Raw genomic sequence first — 22,611 nt, 5'->3', positions numbered from 1 at the left:
TCGACAAGAGGGTGTGGGGGGGAAGAGAGTGTCAGCATGTCGGGCAAATAACGCGTGGGTGATATTTTCATGAATCATTGTTGAATAATGTGTTGAAGCGGTTTTTGGCACCAAGGAGCTCGGGGTAAAAGTCAATACATTCATGAGAGAGATTGAAAAGGTCACGGTCAAAAAAACCCATGGGAGAAGACTTCCTTTTGGGTATTTTAGAAGAAATCAAAGGTGGATTCAACAAAAAATGTCTTCTGGCCCATCCACAGTAATCAACATCGACACTTGAGCACAGTTAGACATGGTGCAGACGGACTTTCCAGATCCAGGTAAAGCAATCCCAGTGGAATCGTTTTTTTTTTTTTTTTTCATCCATTTGCGCTTCATCAGAGACAGAAACGAGCTCTGCCTCGCCTTCCTCCGGTCGTCTCTGCGGAGCCATCAGCATGGACATTAAGTGGGCCGTAATGAGCTGGATCAAACCCAAGCTCAGAGAAGTAAAATCCATTCTCCGGGCCCAACCAGAGGGTTTAAAAAAAAAAAAAAAAAAGATAATTCGAAGTCCTGCAGAGAACTGGCTGACCTGACTGTGTCCATATTTCACGGGGAAACTAACATTCCTTTGCCTCTCTACATATCGCTGGCATCTTTTACTTTCAGTCACAGATCACAGCGGGTCGGGGAGAGCTTTACACAAAGGCTCCCCCCGTCCCCCTCCACGAGTCGCCATCGATCCCATCGAGCCGCCGCACTCTTACGTAACACGAGCGGGGCCGGCCTCTGAGAGTTATTCCTGCTCGTTCGGTGAGTAAATTGAATGCCATCAAGCATGTCGCTGCGGCAACATGGAAGTTAACCTGCTAAAGTGGTTGAATGGAGCAATATGTCAATCCGCTTCAGAGCAGGGGGTGTGCAGGTAAGTGGGGGGGGGGGGGGCGCTAAATTTTTGGTCTGAATGGAAGCTATTTACAGTGAGATGTATATTGCTTAAAAAAAATATGGATCAGACCTGTCGATCTTAAATGTACAACATTCGTCAGTACCAAATTTTTTTTTTTTTGATAGAAAAATATGTGTTAGTAATATCGTCGAGATAAAACCATTGAGAGCTCACTGAAATAAAAAGAGTCTGCACGAAATCCCATCAAGCAGCTGTTTATGGCGGGCAGCGTAATACGATTGCGATGCATTCAGTATCCACTTCCTCGTTTACGTGATAGCTTAATTAATACACGCGCTTGCTCGATAGACGTTTACTGCGCGTTTGAAATGGAAGCGTTTTGTTGCTCGGCCCTTCCTTAGTCGGCTCGTTGACACCGCGCCGTTTGAGCATGAATTGTGCGTCAGTGAAAACCACATGGACGCAAACATAGCCAAGAGTGCAGTCATCGTCATTTGTTTTTGTTTTTTTTGTATGGCGCTTTGTAGGGGATGTGATAGAAAACTGCTTTTTTTTTTTTTTTTTGTTTTTACGTTAGGTCTCTGGATTGCCTGCCAACCAACCAGAAATGAACCTTACACTTATTTGTAGTAACACATGAAATGTTACAGTGGTCGCGAACGAGCCCCTGATACACACCCAAAAAAATAAACCCAAGAAAAAAAACCAACAATTGGGAACTCTTGAGGTACTGTCATGCCCTCCCGTGTAGGCAAGGAGAGAAAGTCCTCACAATGCACACGACACAACAATGGAAGATGAGATCACCCTCAAAAAGCTGCTGTTGGGCCAACTTGACTCAAGCTCCTGACTTTGCTGACTAGGCCGCGCCCCTTAAAGTCACACATCGAACGCAAACACGACAGCGTGTACATTCGTAGTATTGGTACACGATAAAACCAGCTTCTTCCCTTACATTTTGCTACAATACTGTGCCATTTTAATTTATCAGAGACCCAACAAAAACAAAAAAAGGTTTATGGGTAGACTGGAAGCGATGAATGGGATTGTTGTTCATTTCATGGGTCATGAAATGAGTTAAAAGTCGCGTGGAAAAAAAAACCCCAAATACGTAACATGTCTTCAACGGGCAAAGAGAATATATTTAGTGTTGTCACATCACGAGAAAATCAGTTTCGCAGCAGAAAAATGGCGAGTCTGATGTGAAAGTGTGTTTATTAATAGCGTTGCCTTGTATCGGAAAGGAAGAAAGTCTTTCAAGCATTCACTTCATGTCTACCGTTCGGATTTTTCATTTTAAGGCCACGGCCTGTCAGGAGAAAAGCCTGACTGACTAAATGGTGTCTCCTGCTACAAGGGCGGATGCCGGCAAAGATTGTCGGGGTACAAAGTACATGAATGTACCCAGATCTAAAATAAACATACGCATGACAATCACGGTGGCTCCACCGCAGGCAACTCAGTGGATGCTTGTTGGCGCCGCCGTATCCTCGCCCCGGCTTCGTTCTTGCGTCATTCCTCCGATGTGGGACGCGATAAGGCGCAAAAGATACCCGGCGCACCCCTCGCCGCCCCCACCCTTCATCTCTCGTCTCCGAGCGCAGTCACAATTACCCACAATGCTGTAGGGCGTGCCCGGATGCGACACAAAACAGCCATGTTGACGCGCTGGGAAATAAACACCCGGCTCAGGAGTCATCAAAGCCTGTGAGACTCTCCAATCCTCTTTGGGGCGCGCATGGATTATCCTTCCTAACCCACATACTCTCGCTGACGACCGACACCGCGTTGAAAATGAGCCCCCCCTCCGCCAAACACCACAGCTGCCGAGATGACTGAGGGTCAAAGGAGTGGCATTCTCACATACTGCAGGCATCCTCGGAAGGGCCTTTCCTGTAGCTTGTCAAGGATGTAGAAAATGTAAAGTATGTCAGTTTTTAGCAGCTCATGTCAAGCTGATAGGGTGAAAAATCATTGCGGAAATAAAACAAAACAAAAATGGAGAAAATGACTATCACGGCAAAAGTAATCCTGACAGAATTAAAATGTAAAATAAAATGTAAAAATAAAAATGGCGTCACTTTCCCTCAGAACAGAAGTAGCACTGAAAAAATGAGTAAAATGTCAGTCCACAAGGAGTACAAAAAACCAAAAAACCAAAAAAAAGGCCAAATTCAAATCATGTTGGACTCAACCGCGCAGCATGGGAGAAATGTCGCAATTGTCTTGCTTGAAATGCATCTTGTAAGCCCAGCCTAAGCCCGTCATCTTCCCCCATCCCGATTATCCATATTTGCATCCAAATGTGCTATAATACCACGTTGGCTGAGGCAATTAGCAGCTCTGAAACAAAGAGCGCGCAAAGACAGTCGGCACAAGGGAAAGAAGCGTGACTGCATTAACCGCGTGGTCTGAAAAGAAACGCGGTCATCGCCTCTGTTGTTTCTCTCTTGTGTATTCACTTCACATTGTGTTTTCACATAACATGGCCTCGAAAAATGGCATCTTTTGTTTGCCGCCCGTCGACAACAAATCCTCAGAGAGCAGTCCGCCGGCTCCTCTGTCTTGGATGTATTGATCGGAAAAAAAAAAAAAAAAAAAAAAAAAAATCAGGGGACGTCATTGCCAATTTTGAATTCCGGCAGCCAATTTTCTTAAGCGCTCGGAATATACATCAGATACACCTGACACGTAAAAAGCTGAGTGGTGGGGGGAATAAAATAAATAAAAGAAAAAAACATATGCGGTGTCTGCCAGCCCGGAGGACGCCCGTGGCTATTTCTCACCGAAGAATGTGAGACAAAAAAAAAAGAAAACAAAAAAAAAACAATGTGAAATATTATGCATGGGAGAAGCTGCCGACAGCAACTACAATGCAGATAGAAGACTGGTGCAGTCTTCAGATTCACACATTTCTTAGATTACATTTACATCTGTTTTCAAGTAAGCAAAGGTACTAAATAGATAGCTAGCAAGCTAGCTAGCTTGCTAGATAGATAGATAGATAGATAGATAGATAGATAGATAGATAGATAGATAGAAACGTGATTTCTTACAACTTTGGGTGTTTGAGAACGCTTTACTGCGCAAACATACCCAGAAACACTTAAAAGTAATTTGAAGCTAACATCTTACTACTACCATGAAAAATAAAGGCGGCCAGCAAAAAACATCCACCTGTGATGTAAATTCTCTGGGACTTGCGCTAACAACACTGGCTAAACTTAGCTCCTCCCCTTCAGTCTTGATGCATCGTTTCAACATTCTACCTTGACACCTAATGACTAATTTCCTATTAACCTGGGCTTTGGTGCCATCTTGTGGCATGTGAGGTTGCTACAGAAAAAAAGCATGCTCCCACTAGCCGTGACATAAGCTAGCCAGAGGCTTAGCTGCACTGTGGCTAATGCACATTACACCTCCACTTCCTGCAAAATAAGACTTGACTCGGCCATTCAAAAACAGCCGAAGTTAGATTCGTTTATCAGTTAGGCCTTCATCACGCAATCTCCACAGCTCCGCGCCAGATGTGTGAAGTTGCGTCGGAACGGCCGCCAGGAGTGAGCCGAGGCCCATAACGGCAGATAATCCTGTTAATGGCGAATTAGAGAAGTGTTAATCAGAGGACGGCGCGTTGATTGGATCCGCCCGACGCGCACGTTCATCCCATCTGCTGCATGAGCGGCAGCAGGCGTTCGGGGTGAAGTTCCGTGTGACATTAGACAGGCGACATTCAGCGGAGGCCCTGTGGAATCTGCGGATTATTCCTTGGTCGTGTGTTGGTGATATGGAAGTTTGTTAACGGAGTCAAGAAACGTTACTTAACTGAGACATATACACACACAGTCCCTCAAAAAACAACAGGCGGTGAAAGTCAGACGTCTGTTTTTCATTGCAGCCCGCTCAGCAGGTTTGGCGTGCTGGCTCGACTGAGTCATGGCTTTCCTGCCCAATCAATACGTCCAATCATAAGTGGAGCCGACCTCCTGATTGCACTGGAAGGATGTCTTTATACTGAGGTGTCTCCTTACAGCCAAAGAAGTAGTTGAAGTTCCCACTATTGCTGCTATTGCCACAGCACACTCTGGACTGGTCTCTGTTTGATCTCAGGAGAGCATCAGTGTGTGTGTGTGTGTGTGTGTGTTTTATATATATATATTTGATTATTTATATAGACACCATATTTTCCGCACTATAAGGGGCACCTAAAAGTATTCCATTTGCTCAAAAGTCAACAGTGCGCCTTATAATCCGACGCACCTTATATACGGATCAATTCGGATTTCTTGGAAGTCGTGTTTTAAATGTTCTGTACAGCGCTATACATCTATATATATATAGATATAGATATAGATAGATATATATGAGGAAAAATGTAACTGACCGTCACAGAAGAAAAACTAAAAAAGAAGGAATCCTAACAGTCCATCATCCATCAGAAAAAAAAAATTGCATGTGCACACACGTGTCACTTTGTCACGAGAGAGCAGCGAAACTCTCTCATTTCACACACCGAGACCATCCGCTGTAGCCCTTGTCAAGCCCCTTTTGTCCAGTATATGCACCTAAACCGTGGCTAATTTCCCCGACTTGAACTGTTGTAATCCTCTCAACAAAGAAAGACCCATCGCAGAGAATGCTTTGGCCTCCATCTCTACCTCATGTGACCTCCCGCAGGCAGCGTCCCGGTTACCCCGCCCTTCCACGTGCTGACAGGCGGCCAGCTCCCGGCCAACCCTGACCCCGAAGCCCTGGCGCTCACGGCGCTCGCGTGAGGGATTAACGCCGCCGCTGTCACTTACACTCTTGCTGCCGACGAGCCAAAAAGAAGCGATGAGAAAATGCTCTGACCGGCCGCAAAGAGCCAACATTTGCGGGCGGGGGGTCAACAGATTTAGCCTTCTTAAGCCATCTGGGCGACGGAAAGCACTTGAATGATTTAGGAGCGGATATTAAAGCGTGGTGCATTGCGGAGGAAATACATCGAGAGAAGAGCTCATTGATGACTGTGGCCGCTCTCCTTTCCCAGATGCGTCGCACAGAAAAACGATTGCCTCAAACAGCGTGATAAAGCGGGGGTCAGAAGTTGGAACAAAGGAGACGGAAGACTGTCATGTCTAAAGTCTGGAGTTGCAGAGCTTGTTGTGATGTCGCGAGAACCCGAAATGAAGCGTTCTCAAAACAATGGCTGCCTCCCCAAAGTCGACCCAGGAATTTCACCTTCTCTTGAATGTTCACGATCTTCCTTTCGGCACTGCGACACAAAGGGTTTGCGATATAGTGCGGTAAACAGAGTATATCGTAAAAAATGTTCCCGCTTGTTTGGCGGGAGAAACGGTCCCAACCCGAAACTCACTTAGCCGCATGAATAAATGAAACGCAGCATGCATGATTCAGATGCACCACACTCGCTGCGCACATACGTGCGTTTTACGTCATCAAGCAAGCGTCTAATGCACATTAACTGGATCCTCTGGTTTATTTATGGGGGTTGGAATTTATCTACCCAACTTGCACCTATTTTCTGCGCACTCAACAGTTAGAATTTAACATTGAACCTTGATCGCTATTTGTCCTAACCTTCGAGGCGATGTGGTTTTTGTTCAACGGAGACACACATTGACAGGATTGTTATAGACCAACATTTTCCAACTAAGCCTGCTACCCGAATACCACAAAGACCAATATATTCCCTTTCTGAGGTGTGCTTCAATATTTTTTTTCTTTTATTCGACTTCAGAACCCTTTAGCCCTCCAAATGTCCAAATAGAATGAGACAGGGGCCCAGACGAAAAGTCTAATTAGTTGAGAGATTGAGTCATGAGGTTCGATGACCCTATGACTCGGAACCTCTGCTGTAAAACCAGTGACACGTACAGTTGGGATCCAGCTAGCGCGTGCCTTCGGGGTTGCTAATCCCGTTAGGGTGCGTCCATGCTGAAGCGTGATCAAACACCCTGCAGATGCGGGCTGAACGTTTGAGCATTGCCGGGCTAATGGTAGTGTTTAAGAAGTTGAGCCTTTGAGGAGAAAACACACTTTTTTTCCCTTATATTGTACCACGACTACGGCCCTGTAGGTGGCGGTAATGTACATTACAAATAGCGCACCGTTTTTTTTTTTTTTTTTCGACAGCACCTCCATCTGTCTGATGGGTGACCGCCCCTACTTGCATACGGGCTGTGTTTATACAACTTAACGCGACTGCATTTTTAAGCACTTTAAAACAACCACCGCTGTATACAAAGTCCTGTACATGGAGCAAAAATAATTCCCACAACAACAGACAATAACATTAGGAAGACAAAGTAATAGAAAGCACAAGCACAGTAAAATTATGTGGATTTGAAAGTGATTTTGTACTACACATGTATATGATTGTTATGGAGTGGGTCATTTTATGAGACACAAAACTTTTGGAATTACTTTTTTTTTACTACACAGGTGTGTGATTGTTATACAACGCATTCTAACTTTGAGAGTGATTATTTGGGCTATGCATGTGCGTCATTGTTATGGCACACAGCTTCGGGAGTGATCGTTTTAAGAGGATGGGCGTGTGATTGCTCTGCCACATACACCAGTGTGATTGTTATGCCACATGAAAAAAGCAAGGAATTGTTATGCTACATACACAGGTATATGATTGTCATGACACATAGATGAGCATGCGATTTTTATGCCAGATGTAGCTTTGAGAGTGATACGTTTACTGCGCAAGTGTGTGATTGTTATGCCACAACTAGTTTTAAGTGTGATTGTTTTCGTAGGGGAATTTGTGATTATGCCACACGTAGCTTTGAGTGATGTTTTTTTGCTGCGTGGATATGTGATTGTTATGCCTCACATTACATTGAGACTGATTGTTTTGCCACATATTTCCTTTCCTCCTATTCATCCCTTGAAGACAATGTTATACAGAATAGAGAAATCGATTGTTGCCTGTGAACCAAAACTGTATCTCTCTTTGGCGCAGAGCCGAGTGGGATCCGGCTGAAGCTGCCTTTTAATTTTTTGCCTCGCTGTTGGAATAAAGACAATTCTTTCTGAAGAAAGGATTTGTCTATTGCAGAAATTTCACTACCGCCATCTAACCCTGCGCCCCACCGATCATCCCCCACCCCCTGCGGCTCTAATATCCACCTGTCTATATTCCACAGCATTGCACACTGCATTCACATCAGGTAAACCCAGTACAAAACACACACCCTTGAGAATAAAAGCAACAGTAAAAGGCGAGCAGGCGAACGGAGCGAACCTACTCCTGTCAGATTGGAAGACGAAGAAAAATGGAGCGTGACCACTGTCTCCAGCCAGCCGGAAAAACACGACGTCCACGTTTGTCCATCACATCATAATCGAACGATCGTGAGAGGCAGACGCTTCCCCCCCACACACGATGACTTTTTGCCCCGAAGCTCGCCACGCTCCAACTGACCCACATACAGTAAGCGGGCGCTATTAGAAGTCAAGCGGGCGTATGTGCGGGCAGATGGAGGGTAAAAAGCACGGGAAGTGACCTTATACTCTCTTTTCTCATCTCATCTGACGGCAGTCTGAGTGGAAAGTCGACTTCTTCTGAAACTAGCCATCCACAGACAAGGTACACTGCCGGACTTGTCAATCGCAAACCATGCAAGCATTTTCACTCACATTGCCACCTATGGAGGATTTAGATAGAGTCTTTGATCAACCTAACATGCACGTTTTTGGAATGCGTGAAAGAGCCAGAGTACCTGAAAAACAAAAAAACAAAAACGAACACTGCAGAGAAACGCTCTACTGGACATTCAAACACAGATCTATTGACTGTAGCAGCAGACGGGCTGACAAAAGTCACGCCAAGCTGCCTTCTTCTGAAGCACTTCATCAATTCTCCGATACATTGACAACAGCTTCAATGATTGACTCCCGAGTTCAAAGGCAAAAAAATAAATAAATAAAAATGACTTTCATTTGCTTCCATTTGGCAAAACAATTTGGACGTCTGGAGCACATGTTTTGGCAACTGATCAGAGTACAACCGCGTTGGTGTGCTTTCGTTTCCAAATTTATCATTCATCCATTTTGTATTGCGTGTGTTCTCATTAGGGTCGCGTGTGATCAGTATCTACGGAGCCTATCCCACTTGCAATATATGGGGGAAGAATCTAAGTATACCTTGGACTGGTTGCCAGCTATTATTCGCGTTTCACATCGGGACAAACGATGATTCATACTCACATTTACACCTCTGAACGGTATGGAGTCCTTTAATGAAGCTAACGTGCCTCTTTGGGGAATGTTTGAGGAAGCCGAAGTACCAGGAGAATCCCACGCAAGCACAGGGAACAAAACCGACTCTTTCACCGTGCTGTGAGCTTTGCTTTCAAACGTCGCCAAAAAAAAAAAAAATTGTGATATGAACTATGACACAAAGTAGCCGAGTAACCCAAAAGCGAATTTAGTTACCCTGATTCGTCACTCCATACGCATTTCTAAGCTAAGCTGCGCCGTTTGTGAAAAGCGCATCATCCAGGGTGGCTCTGTGGCAGTTTCACTGGTTGTCAGCGCCAAAAGCTGCAGCATCCAAACAGTCCCGGAGAGCGCGATGCTCTACCTGCAGACTCGAGCGCGTCTACGGTATGTGCCCCGCTTCGAGTCATCCGATGATATGAATGGGAGCAAGCCTGAAGGTAAACACATTGTTTCCACGCAATTATGGAGTGGAATGGGAAGGATGGGCAGGTCAGGGGTGGTGGTGGGGGGGTGTTGTTGATGTTATGGTTTGACGGCATGAGGGGTGAGGGGTGAGGGGTGGGGGGTCGGGGGGTTTGTACTCACAGCTCGGAATAGAGGATGTGCAGGTTGCCCAAATTGTCAGTGTAGTTGGCCGGGCTGAGCCAGGGCAGAACCAGCAGCAACAGAGCCTTCATGGTCGCCTCCTTCCCTTCCCTGCTCTGCTGGCTCCTCGCCGCGCTCTTCTGGCTCCCTCTTCGTCTTCTCCTACTCGTCCCCAGCCCCCCCGCGCAAACCCCCACCCCACTAACTCCCCGCCGCCACCCCTCTCTTCTCTTATCTTGCCAGAATGAATCCTTTCCGTCCCGCAAAGCTGGACAGGTCGCTCCTGTGCCTCAGGCGGGCCAGAGGACGTCGGAGGAAGATGAATAAGGAGACGATGGACAAGAAGAAGAAGGTCCCGCTGTTGTAGAGCAGGAAGAGGACAAAGTGGAGAAAGAAGAAGAAGGAGGAGGAGGAAGGTGGCACATTTGGACTACAATCGGAGATGTGCAGCCCCCCCCTTTAATCTGTTCTGGGCAGCGGCCAGTTGTAAGAGGATTTGTGCTCGTATGCGTGTGTGTTTGTCTCCATCCGTGCGCGTGTGTGCGTTAGAGACAAGAGCGCAGGCTGTGACTTATACTGCAGCAGAAACCAATGAGCAGGAGGGAGGGTGGCGGTGGTGGTGAGATGGAACGGACCAAATTGAGGAAGGAGGGGAGAGGGGCGGGGGCTACCTGCTTGGCCGCTGCCGTCGGCTCTTCCCTCACACACATACACTCACGCGGCGTGCGACGCACACATGTGTACGTCCTCCGCAATTGGCCTCCCAAGGAGAGGAGAGCGAGCAGGAGGATGAGGATGAGGGAATCACTCCCCACCCCCCCGGCCCTCGATCCTCTTCATCGATGGGCCACTCGCTGTGCAGCAGATTGGTGTGACGGCTGGAATGAACCTGCCTACTGTATAGAGTTGATGCGCGAAAGAGTCGACAGGAGCAAAACACAACAGGGACTCAATGTGCCAAGCGGGGACGGGAGCTGTTGTTCACGGTGCAGGGGTACCTTGACTTGGGAGAAAAATTCGATTGTCGTCCCAGATAGAAGCCGTTTCTCAATTTGAGTTCTTGTCTGTTTAGTCCTTGTGATGTGATGTCATGTCAGTCCAAGTGCTGTTCCAATTGAAAGTACGAATCAAGCAAGAAGGCACGGAATACCCGTTGCTGTTCTTGTCAGCTAGCTTAAAGCAAGAATGCATCGGTTGCATACTTGGGATGACTTGGCTGGGAAAAAAAAACAACGAATCCAAGATAAATTTCGTGCTGTTTTTACGGAAAAATATCAGAGTCGGGGGGAAGTTGAGAAGTACACAGCCGTTCTATTTTACAAAGAGACTCATGTTCGGAAGACCATTCTTGCGTACGTTCTTAAAAAGACCGCGCTCTGCGAGTTCACGAGACCGTACTCTGTCTTCTTTACATTGAGAAATGGCCATCCAGCACAGATCTGGCTAACAGGCATACCTAGGTGGCGGCCATGTTGGTAGGGGCGACGTTCCCCATCAAAACAAAGAAAAAGCATCGATATTCGCTGAAGCAATCACCAGTGAGGTAAGTTTGGATAAACTGTATTGTATTGTATTCTCTCGAGCATAGCTCCATCTAGTGGATGCACTACACAACCGCGGCCACTATTGTAGCTTCTATTCTATGCGCCTTATAATGCGGTGCGCCCTATATACGAAAACAGTTTTAACATAGGTCATTCACTGAAGGTGCGCCTTATACTTCAAAATGCCTTATAGTGCGGAAAATATGCTACTTTTTTTAAACTTACTTCAACTAGACGTTCGCCCAGTATGACTCACAGCGTTGTTACTTTTAATTTAATGAACCGACAGTGGCCAACCTTGGAGAATGAATGGTGAAAAGAACAGACAGACAGTAAATATCTGTTTGATGCACACTTGTTAAAATCAAGTGGCTAAATTAAAGTCAACAAACAAGAATTATGATACTTTTAGAAGTAAAAAAAAAAATCCAGTGAAAGATCAAGCTTCGTTTCCGGTCCTAAAATTGTCCAATAACAGTCATTATAATTGGTACGCTTAACACAATTGATTTTGTCAGCGCAGATTTTTTTTTTTCTTTCAGCAGGTCGTAAATCAACGAGGCCGCATGGAAGCGCTTCGGTTACAGGCTGAATGTGTCGCTGTGGTGCACAGTACATTTTCCTGTCCTATTTGAATAGTCCGCAGGGTATGCGGGGAAATGGAAATTGCGATGGGACGCAGTTTGCGTGTGGAAAGTGGCGTGGCCCCTTGAGGAGTCGTTTAATAGCTTTCTACATTAACGCTCCGACACACTCACGTCTCAAATTTCCTTGTTAATTTCCCACCCATGGCAAACGATTATTACTTCACAGTAATAATCACCCTGCCGTGTTGCTCTATTACTCTCACTTTGACTAAAAAGATGGGGATTGAAGCTATTGTATATACATAATGGATGAGTTGAATAATCACGGTGAGGGAACATACAATTTGGCATTGTATTTGTTCAGTTTTATGTTCGCCATGTGAGAGGATCAAAATATGACAACATTTCTGTTGTTATGATGCAGTGTACTTCTATTAAACCGCAATCGACAACCCCAAATAGCAATTAAAGCAGCAAAGGGAGTTTGCCGGACCTAAGGGCCAAACTAGCTTAGCGCTAGCTAGAACGAGGCTAGTACAACCGATTGGGACGGCTTTAAAATGGGTCGAACGACAAGGAAAACATCCAGGGTTCTGCCGTTGGGCAGGGTGCAGCATGGTAACCTGGAGATTAAGGTAAGTTATTTTAAACTAAAAAGGAAAACCTCTCCGTGGTTTGAAGCGTTTCATCAACGTGCCGCTGGAGGCTACACTCCGATATGTTTGAATGAGATAATTGAATATACCTTTGTAAATGTAGGATGAAGATAAAGTTGAATATAAGTGCATTCCATTTACCATTTAGATAAAATTGAATTTTTCATTTTTTGGATGATGACAAATAAATTTGAACATAATTCGCTGGCCTTAACATGATTGGTAATTAGAGATTTTAGGTGCGAGTCGGAACTCTATGAAAAATACGACAACTGACAAGGATAGACAATCTTACCAAAAACTCACAAGCTTGCAAATCAGGCACTGATTGATTTTGACCACTCTTTTGCTTTGGATCTAAATAGCATTAGTCCCTAATTAAGTGTCCCTTAACATGTCTTGTGGCACTGAAGAAAAGCTGTTGTCAACTTGAAGCTACATGAGGCCGGATTCCAAACAAGTTCCGACACGATCAGCCATCAAAGCCGGTGGGGATATTGAATGTCTCCGATGAAAACGTCGCCCATTTTACATCGGATTGCGCCTTGAATAACTCTTCATCAACACTCCCGACACCAAGCAGGATTCAACAAGCGTGAAAGCAGCAACATGACCAGATGGCACGGCACGGCGGTCTCAGCCATGACAACACTTGAACCGCTGCCAGATTGCTCGCTGACATTGCTGCCAGCCCCTCCCACTGTGGCAAGTGTGGTGGGGGGTGTCATTCGCAGGAGTGGTTTATAATTGCTTCCTATCCCGAGTTACTGTGAGAATGTGCCGTTCCTCCCCAGCGAGAGGCAACGTAAGGTGTAAAGAATCACGGACGCGCTGTACCGCGACAGTCCACCTTAAGTTTCCTTGTTACTGTCAAGTATAAGTTAGATCTCAGCATATGGATGTAAGTACAGGGGGTCCTCACCAATAGGGACCAAGCCCTGTCACGTATAGCAAAAGGGTCGCTAGCAATTGGTTAACTGTGACGCATTTCGACCGCTTACGTTGCCAACGTTACAACGGAGCCCTCAAAATCTGAAGAGTTTTGGGGAAAAGCTATGGCTAAAATGTCACACAAAAACTTGCTGTGTCTCGCTGTCATTGCGATACTTCAGAGTAGCTCATTCAAATAGACAGTTGAAGAGTCATTTCCTTTCTGGAGGCTGTTTTGTGACAAATGAAGAAGAAAACATGAGCATGAGCTGCTCATGCTAACCGCCTGCTAGTAAGTTGCGTTGCCACTGATTGCTACGTTCATTTGTCAAAGATGGAGATCTTGGCTACTTAAAAAAAGTAGCCAATATATAGTACTTTAGAAGAAAAATAAACTTCAAAAGTCACATGAAAGCCCTTCGGTCATTCCGTTATCACACACTGGGCGAGAAAATCAACACTGCTAACTGTTAGCGGTAACCACTTGCTAGTTAGCCATCAATGAGCTAACTGCTACACACACACACAAGTTGGAGCTTTTTAGCATTTCACAATGACATTAATGTAGATTCTTTTTGTTCTCTTCTTTTTTTTTTTTTTTTTTTAAGGAGACTTAGTTTGTATTTTATCACAATTTACAGCAATTTCAAGATGTTCTAAATCTACATCTAGGGCCTGTTTTGAGGGGGTGGTCAAGTCATGTGCAAATGAGCCACTGCTCACCCAGGAGAAGAAACACCAATCTCAAACGCAAACACAAAAAGATTTTCTTTTCAAGATAAACAGTGAGACTCTGTAGCTATGCGGTTCGTGTGTGATAATCTTGCTGAGATGCACTCATCGTCTCAGAGGCCTTCAGGCTAGCCGAGCGCTAATGAGCGTTAATGAAAACACGGCCCGGCCCGAAAGGAAGTCAAAACACAGTGCTCTTAATGTTGGATAAACATGGGGGCTGTGTTAGTTTGGATGAAAGCTTTCCCTTTTAGGCAACGGAGCCGGAGTTTGACAATTTAGAAGAAAGTGGTTAGTCAGTTAAACACATGGTAAATAGGCAGTACATTTCTTTGTATGTATATATTGCTCTAAGAACTGGCTCCGAAGGCCTGTTGATCAACGACAGTTTGGTATCAGCCTCCTCACCTGCTTCTGATGTGGTCCTCCATGTCACCTCGGGCCAAAACTTCAGTGCAGTGATCCTTGAAGGGGCAAACCACAGTCAGCTTGTCGAGCAGCTTGTGCACCAGCAAGCTTGGCTTCCTGCAGTTCTGCAACATGAGGGGCGCGCGACACACTGGACAGAAGTCGCTCTCGAGCAGGAAACTGGTGAGGCACTCCTGACAGTACGTGTGCCCGCAAGGTGTGTCCAGCGGTCGGATAAGCGGCTGCAGGCAGATGTGGCACATCAGGTCGCTGTCTACCTCTTCTTTGTAATTGTACTCATGGTTCTCCTCTAGCTGGTGGCTGTGACCGCAGGAGACACACAGGTCCGTTTGCGGCGACTGAAGACCCGAATCCGATGAGGGAGCCGAGGGCGGTGGGGCGTCCTCCATGGCCACAGCAGGTTCGGGTTGCCCACTGAAAATGTTTGGAACAATTTTTAAGAATAACAAGCTGGATTCATAGCTTACCGGCTTCTCATTTTTAGCATTCACACTCAACACCGGTGTTTGGATTTTCCTACCTGTTGTTCATGGAGTCCTCCAAGTCAGCAGGGGCCTGGACTTGAGTGGCAGGGCAAGTCACAGCCAGCTTGTCCATCATTTGGTGCATAAGCATGCCGGGTTCCACGCAGTTCTGCAGTTTGAGGGGCTCGTGGCAAACCGGGCAAAGGTTGCTCTCCAAAAGGCAGCTGGCAAGACACGCCTGACAGTAGGTGTGTCCGCAGGGCGTGTCCGACGGTTGGACGAGTGGTTGCAGGCAGATCTGGCAGACGGGGTCATCGAGAGGTGGTGCGGAGGCCTCCGCCATTGTGAGTTGAGGCTGCAGTTCTGGTTAGACCCGATCAGGTGGACACAAGCGGGACATATTGGAGGGTAACTTAGCTAGGAAAAGAAGAAGTATGAAACGTCAGTGAACAAATGCACACGTACATTTTTTCTATCGCAAAGTTCGTCCTGGATCTTGGTCAACAAACTGCAGTGCGGTTCAATTCACTTTAGCTCAAGTGAGAACCAAAGGCAGGGACCATATTTGCTCAGGAAGCATGGTTGGTTATGGTTAGATGTCAACACTACCGCCTGAACCTTGGTGCGCAAAGTGGACCCACACCACTTACCAATGATAGTGTGATTAGTTTGGTCAAGTGTAAACAATCCTCCAAAAACTAGAACCCACGACAACCGAGAGATCCACTGAGACAACCTCTTTAGGTGATCGAAGTCTGCTTACAAGCATCCTCTAGGGTGGCCGAGTGTGAATGCTCGACGGACCAGTGTTGCTCTGATTGTGGAGTTCGTTTGGCTAAGTGTAAACTTTATCGTTCGACACCTTGGTGAGCACTAAATAAGATGGAGCATGCAAAAACTGTGGCTCGTGGGGGGGGGGGGTTCACTTCAGATGATGGGCCCTGTTTTTGTTCCGAGCGCATGTCTAGCACAAAGTGCAGTCTAACTGTGCACATGGGGGCAGTTCTTTCCTTTGGTATTTTGCTAAACTTTTTGCCGATAGAATTGGTCGTAACAAGGCCTTTGGATGGAAATTGTCTTTTCCTGGCCAATCCTTGTGGCATCCCTCAGTTGCATGACTGAAAGCGTAGTGCGGACAAGTATGCCGTGCTTGACGTTGTAAAAAGATAAATGAACTCACTGGAGTCCGTGCATGACATTTGGTGGATAAACTGCAAGATCCCCCCTTGCCGATGATGTAGTCGGCCTAACACGCAAAGAAGTTGGGCTCAGTGTTCTGATAATCTGTTGAGCAACATGTATGCAGCCAAAACGCCAGTTCTCTCTGTTGTGTTGCTACTTAGGTTTACGTCATCCAGAAAGCAGGCCACTAACAGATGGGCTCAGTCAGACAAACGTCACCTTGGCAATGGGCATCTCAATGGGGCTCAGACAACGGGATGCCACTTGGTTTCAGGACCTGTCATTGGATCTTGGCTGCCGCATCACAATGTCAGCACGACACATACAACACTCTACAGACTGACGGAAGGAAATAAAATAAGACCCTCCTAAAAAATTGTTAAATGACAGCCTGATCTGATCATACGCGAAATGGGATTTGCAGAGTTGGAATTCAATTGCTGCCAAATGTGCAAACGGGATCCCATCCAGATTGAACCTCAAAAGCTGTAAGCCTGCATAAACAATGCAAGATATTTTTAGTTAAATCATCATTGTCAACTGTTTTTTGATCAAATCGTCTTAGTGGAAAAGACTAGATGCATAGATTAAATCAAATCGAATAACAAAAATGGAAAATTAAAATTAAATACACGGAAGACATAAAATAGAGTAATGCGCATGGAAGAAATACAATGAAATTTAAAAAACACAAATTGAAAACTTTTTTTTTTTTTTACTTTAATGCAAAAGAAAAAAAAGGAACATCTTTACACTACTGGCTCGTAAAATAAGAATAATAAAAATCATAATTTGATTGATGAAAAACAGATACAGGAATTTGTACATTTAAGCAGGTTATTTCAGTCCCCTCCGCTCTTATCTCTGTCCTCACCATACTCCAGGAATGGGAATAGACAAAAGTGCCTGCTTAATGGTATACAAGCTGCATCTGGAACGAGGATAACACATTAAAAGCCTTTTCCCATGCACACAAATGCGCGTACAGACATGCACATGGAGCACACACATGCCTTGACAAAAGCGCACACACCCGCATGCCGTTGGGGAGGGTGTGCGGGCGGGGTGGTGCGATAAGGCGGTTGTTCAACATGCACCTGAACTCCAACGCTTAATCAATAACTCACCCTGCAATCTAATACACAAACACTCCAAGACTACACAGTAATCACTTCTTGCTCTGTGATTTGTGATAACAAAACAAGGGAAAGGCTCTTGGCACGACAGGCTCACGTTTCAGTTTATGTAAGTGCACATATGTTCATGCTTTGCTGTTGTTTTGCCCTCTTTTGTTTTGCCTTTTCATTGAGTATAATGATTAAAAACAGACAAATAATAGAAAAGAATGCAAATGTGAACATTTGAAAAGATTAAAATGGAGTACAATATGGCCTGATTATCAGAAGATATGGTCCTGTAGCATGGGGTGTGTTCAAAGTGATTTTTTTTTTGGTCCCCGAAATGCTTGGATGATGGCCAGTGCCAACAAAAGCAGAGTGCAAGCAGACTGATTTTTAATATTTATAGCAGGCTACGCACATAACGACAATCTTTATGTGTGCACTTTGTTGTATGGATCATTATTTGTACTTTTTCCAAGGCAAAAATCCTTCAATATTTTACCAAATTGAAAAACTCATGTTTCAAATCAACCACATAGTTACAGGTAGCCTACGTGATCAGAAATGACCTGAATAAAGTTAATCAGGATATGTTATGCCATGTCAGCTAATTTCCATTTTTGACACTTTGGTCCAAAAATCAACCCAGTGTGAAAACATCTTTCTACTTTTAACCATACCGGAGAGCCAAAAACAGGACACTCACTAAGATAGTGGCGGCGAGTGAAAAGTACACCATATAGCCTAGCGGATAAAAGGTACAATTTTCCATCATTCCAGAGAAGTCGCTCGTATTTATCGTCTCCCGCACTTTTCCCAGAGTGATGTAAAATGAGGCGCAGATGTTCGTAAACAATGGAAGTGGAGCATTTTATGGTGATGTACTTGAGGAACAGCACTGCAAAACGATGCTAACAAGGTTCAAGCAAGCAGCTAGCATTTAAGATCCAAGTGGAAAGCCTTCAAAATACAAACAAATAACAAAATGGCTGCCCTAGAACAGATTACATTGAAGCTGTATTTTTCTGCTAACTGGCAGCGCATTTGACGGATGAGCGAGCGGCTCTGCTTGGACATGAAACTAAACATTTACTTGGAGCAACAAATTAACATCAGGCATGCCAAAACACAATCAAGTCACCTTTTTGTTCAGACATGTTGCTGAATCATTGAAAATTCCAGGAAGGCAGATTTTTTTTTTTTCCACATTAACTTAGTTGGAATCCACTTTAAGTACAAAAAGTATTAAAACACACACACACTCACACACACACCTAAACCTGCTCTTCCTAAATTCAAATTCACACTCTTTTCATATAGATTCTCACACCATAAGAGACAACTTGCTTGTTAGAAAGCTAGGTATCTAGCTAGCTAACGAGACTGCTGGAGAGATGGCTGGATCGATATCAAGCTCTAGTAGGTAGCTCAATAGATAGCTGGATAGAGACATTCAGAAAGGTGGCTAGGGTAGATATACATTTCTAAACAACTATTTATATCGCTATCTAGGTAACTAGTGGGATAACTAGACAGCTAGATAGATAGCTAATCAGCTAGGTAATCCGTTAGCTACATAGCTAGTTCAAACTATGCGGTCTGACAGTCCTCTCGAAAAAGAGTTGTTAGGCTATAACATAATTTTGCAGTGTCATCCATTTTTTTGGGGCCTATTTTTAATGCAACTCTGGCACTAAGTGCAGTCAAACTGTGGCTTTTGATGTTTTTGTAGTTGAGCACACTAGAAAGGGACGTTTGCTCCGTTGTGGGTGAGAACACAGCCAGCTTCTTTCTCGCCCAATGGAAGAGGCTCCCCTCATTCCTTTTAAATTCAACATAGGAGTGGCGGACTCGCTGGAGTCCAAGCAGTACATTGACGAGCATCAAGCAGATCTAAAAAGAACGGCACTCCACTTATGGTTGATATAAAGTTGGCTGCTGTGAAGTGGGCACCTTACACCACCAATCCGTGTGTGACAACTCCACCCTATAGTTGTTGCTTTTAAAACTATAATAAATATGAAAACAATCATTCATTCAATGAATGAATTTCTACATTGATTCAGAGGCATTGATGCACACGGTTGTCCAATTTATGATTGAAATACAATGACATCCACCCCACACCTTAACAGGGCTCCGAATCTGTCTGGCCACTCATTGATCAACTTAGACATGCTTTTATCTGGTCTAAAGTTTTGTGTCACCAAATTGTCAGGTGTGGCGGAGACGTGTAACTGAAAATGACACCGGAATGCCCACACAGACGCAGCGCAGACTGCCAAATTCCCAAACACAGTTATAGTAGACTTGCCCCAGCAAGAAAATGGAGATGTGCCAGTTTTCACGGTTGAGCGCACGTGCGTCTCTCTACAAAAATAGAACCCTTAAAGTTATAGGAAACGTTTACAAAGTACGAGGATTTCAAAGCAATTGCAGTCTGTCTATTCAGGTACGGAATGTAAACGTATGACGTTGGCTAAATAGAGTGACGCACGAATTGAGCAGAACAGATACATGAAAAAAGTGTCTTTCACATCCAAACGTACCGGTCAAATCACAACACTCTGGACCAAATATGCATTGAAATGCAATCTAAACGTGCGTCAACCAAACCAGAACCGGACACCATTTAGAACAACTTAAATCCACTTTGTTTTGAATAGAAACACTGGATTTTCGTTGATTTGCTGAATGTGGGGGGGAAAAAAAGTATACTTACATGCAGTTCACCTGGACAGGTAGAATGTTGTAACATTAAACCACAGAAAAAAGGGGCGGAAGGAAGGACTTTGTCCCGGTCTGCCTGGGTCGCTCGGGAAACTTTATCCCAGCAGTGCTGCTCTTCGGGGGAATTCTCCAACCCGCGGTGACCTCGCAGGCGGCAGCTCACCTGCGACAGGCAAAAAGGTGAGTATGAAGACGGAAGTGGCAGCGCAGAAAGGGGTGGGGCCAGAGATACTGTTAAAAGAAAGACAGATAAACTGGATAAACCTGATCACCCAGCAGGCGGTAAGAAAAAAAATGAAACCCATGTGAGTGTCTTTTGGTTGAACAGAATCAAAAGAGAACGTACAAGGTAACCTGAGGCCTCTTGGAAAACACAGATATTGTGATGTGTAAACAATATTTTTTTTTATTATTTGTTATTGATCACTCTCTCAGTATATTGTATGTCTTCATATGTGTTTGTTTTTAATGATCGTGAAAAAAAATTGAAGCGCCATCGGTGTTATTAAAAAAACCATGCCCAGGGACTATTTTAACAGGGTATTTCTATGTTGTGGTACTCATTTATTGTGATGTTGGTCTGGAGTGGAATCCCCGATGAAGGGCGTGGGGGGGTTCGATATAATTTGTTTCAGATGATTTCTCTTACAAGCCATTTCAGAGCTGTATTGCATATACTTTTTGCCAGTAAGCCATTTCTGAATAAAAAAGTAAATTAAAAAAATACACAGACAAAACAATCGGCGGGCATCCAAAACCCGTAAAGATGCCAAATTGATGAATGTTTCACATCTGGAAATGGCACAACGGCTCATTTGAGAGCCCGACACTGTTACATTACTCATCTTTTCTTTGTTTCGGGGATTTATGCAGTGACGCTTGGCCTCAGCAGGGCACACACTCGGGTGGCATTACATTTTTCGCTTGTTGTACTTCAAAGCATAACCCCAAAGCTACCTTCCTTTTTGCGCTGTTTTCTTTGAGTTCCAGCACAGGGCTCCTCTTATCACTGTGTCCTCATTTGGATGCAGTGGGTCATTTTTTTTTTTAAGTTGAATCATTTTTTTTTTTGAGCAGGAAGGTCACATTGCGATAAAAATCACCGTTGTCCAAAGGAGGCTGGTAAGCAAGCGATAAAAAGTTTCGTGAGCAGATACCAAGTGAAACGGTCAATCACTTGAAAAAAGATGCAAAGAGATTAAAAAAAACAAAGATGTATGGAGAGAAAATGTAGTGGGGTAAAATGTAATGTTTTGGGGGATTGGGGAGGGGGTAATATCGTCTTGGTTGAGAGAATTTTGTCTCTGAAAATATTTGCTGCTTGTTAATATGGCATCAAATAAATGCAAAACATCAACCTGTTTTGTGTGATTTTCATGACACCCGCATGACTCGCATCGTCTCATTTGCATAACGTTGATAAACTAGGCTAGTCCATTCCACTCCCGCGTGGTACTTATGGCTTTATTTGTGGTATTCATCAGTCTGGTATCTACTTTTGACCCAGGGAGGAGTGTCAAAATTCCTGCACGAGGTGTTTTGTGAACACTGTCACGCGCGGGTAGCGCCGCTTATTTGGCAATTTGTCACCTGCTGCGGCAAAGAAGAAGAAGGTGTTTGTACTTGTGGGACAGGCCTGGCGCTAAGTATGATGTAGTGTCTGAAGGGCGAACGGCGTCTGCGATGTGTCGAGATTCGTTTTTTAAGCATCAAACGGTGGTCGGAGGGCAGTTAATGACAGGTTGCAAATGAAGATGAATCCAGCTAATTTCTTGGGGTGTCACAAACACACCTTGACTCTATCCGTTCGTTTTTTTTTTTTTAAATTGGGGATCATTCCCGAGGCACATTGATTCTTTGTGACAGAAAAACCTAGCAAATTACATTTGTATTAATCGCTGTTTGTTCGTCTGTTAGGTGGCTAATCAGCTAGCTAACAAGCTAGTTTTCTAGTGACTGTGATTAATGGCTTGAAGTGCAAGTGGTGTTTGACTTTTGAGATATCAAAACATGACATGAAGATGAGACCGAGCGTTTGTCCGTTTGTGACAGTGATTACTTCTCTGCGTCTGTCGCCATGGTAACATACATCGAGTTCACGCTATTGATGTTCACCTCGCTCTGGCGGGTTGCCGAGGCGACATGCGATGATGCTCCTCTTATGGTCATTGTCCTCAGTGGAACAGCCGCCTCTTGAAGAGGGCCACAGTTGAATAACAATGCCGCCTTTGATGTGATGCATCACGCAACGCCTCGGGGCTCACTTTCACACCCGGGTGTGGATCTGGATCAGCTCCACCTGGAATCAAGACTGCAGATGACATCACGCGGCATTTGGTACTGAACTGATGATTCGTCCTTGGTGAATGCCGTACAAACCGACACTAACCTAATGCGTTCCACTTGTTGGTCTATTGGCCGGACGGCTAACTAGCTTGTTCAGTTGCTAGGTAGATAGGGAGTAAGCTAATTCAATAGTTTCAATCAATTTGCACAAAACTTTAGGGAGTGAGTTAGTTGG

The 22,611-nt window shown here is 44.7% G+C and overlaps 1 protein-coding gene and 2 long non-coding RNA genes across 6 annotated transcripts in view; 2 read left to right on the top strand and 1 right to left on the bottom strand.

The window, feature by feature from the left end:
• The window catches only part of lnx1 (ligand of numb-protein X 1), a 32,356-nt gene extending 10,071 nt beyond the window's left edge, over window positions 1-22,285 (bottom strand). The window contains exons 1-4 of one of the 4 annotated variants that reach the window (XM_019897014.1): window positions 22,206-22,285; window positions 20,083-20,253; window positions 15,114-15,474; window positions 14,573-15,007 (exon numbers count right to left, since the gene is read on the bottom strand). In XM_019897014.1, coding sequence (XP_019752573.1) covers window positions 14,573-15,007; window positions 15,114-15,400 — 722 coding nt within the window. In that variant the 5' untranslated portion in view covers window positions 15,401-15,474; window positions 20,083-20,253; window positions 22,206-22,285. Of the gene's footprint in view, window positions 1-9,715; window positions 10,301-14,572; window positions 15,008-15,113; window positions 15,475-20,082; window positions 20,290-22,205 lie in introns of those variants that run through there. The other 3 variants (XM_019897016.1, XM_019897015.1, XM_019897017.1) reach the window with 3 other exon arrangements.
• On the top strand, window positions 118-4,288 carry LOC109532253 (uncharacterized). Its single transcript, XR_002171346.1, has 3 exons — window positions 118-130; window positions 3,060-3,782; window positions 3,865-4,288. It is a non-coding gene; the product is annotated as an uncharacterized LOC109532253 (long non-coding RNA).
• LOC109532254 (uncharacterized) lies at window positions 5,293-8,657 on the top strand. The gene is made up of 2 exons (XR_002171347.1): window positions 5,293-5,663; window positions 5,922-8,657. It is a non-coding gene; the product is annotated as an uncharacterized LOC109532254 (long non-coding RNA).
• Window positions 22,286-22,611: the final 326 nt, after the last annotated feature.

The sequence above is a fragment of the Hippocampus comes genome, unplaced genomic scaffold (genome assembly GCF_001891065.2).
Source record: "Hippocampus comes isolate QL1 unplaced genomic scaffold, H_comes_QL1_v1.1 scaffold22, whole genome shotgun sequence".
Taxonomy (NCBI): domain Eukaryota; kingdom Metazoa; phylum Chordata; class Actinopteri; order Syngnathiformes; family Syngnathidae; genus Hippocampus; species Hippocampus comes.
This window is presented reverse-complemented; position numbering and strand designations above follow the sequence as displayed.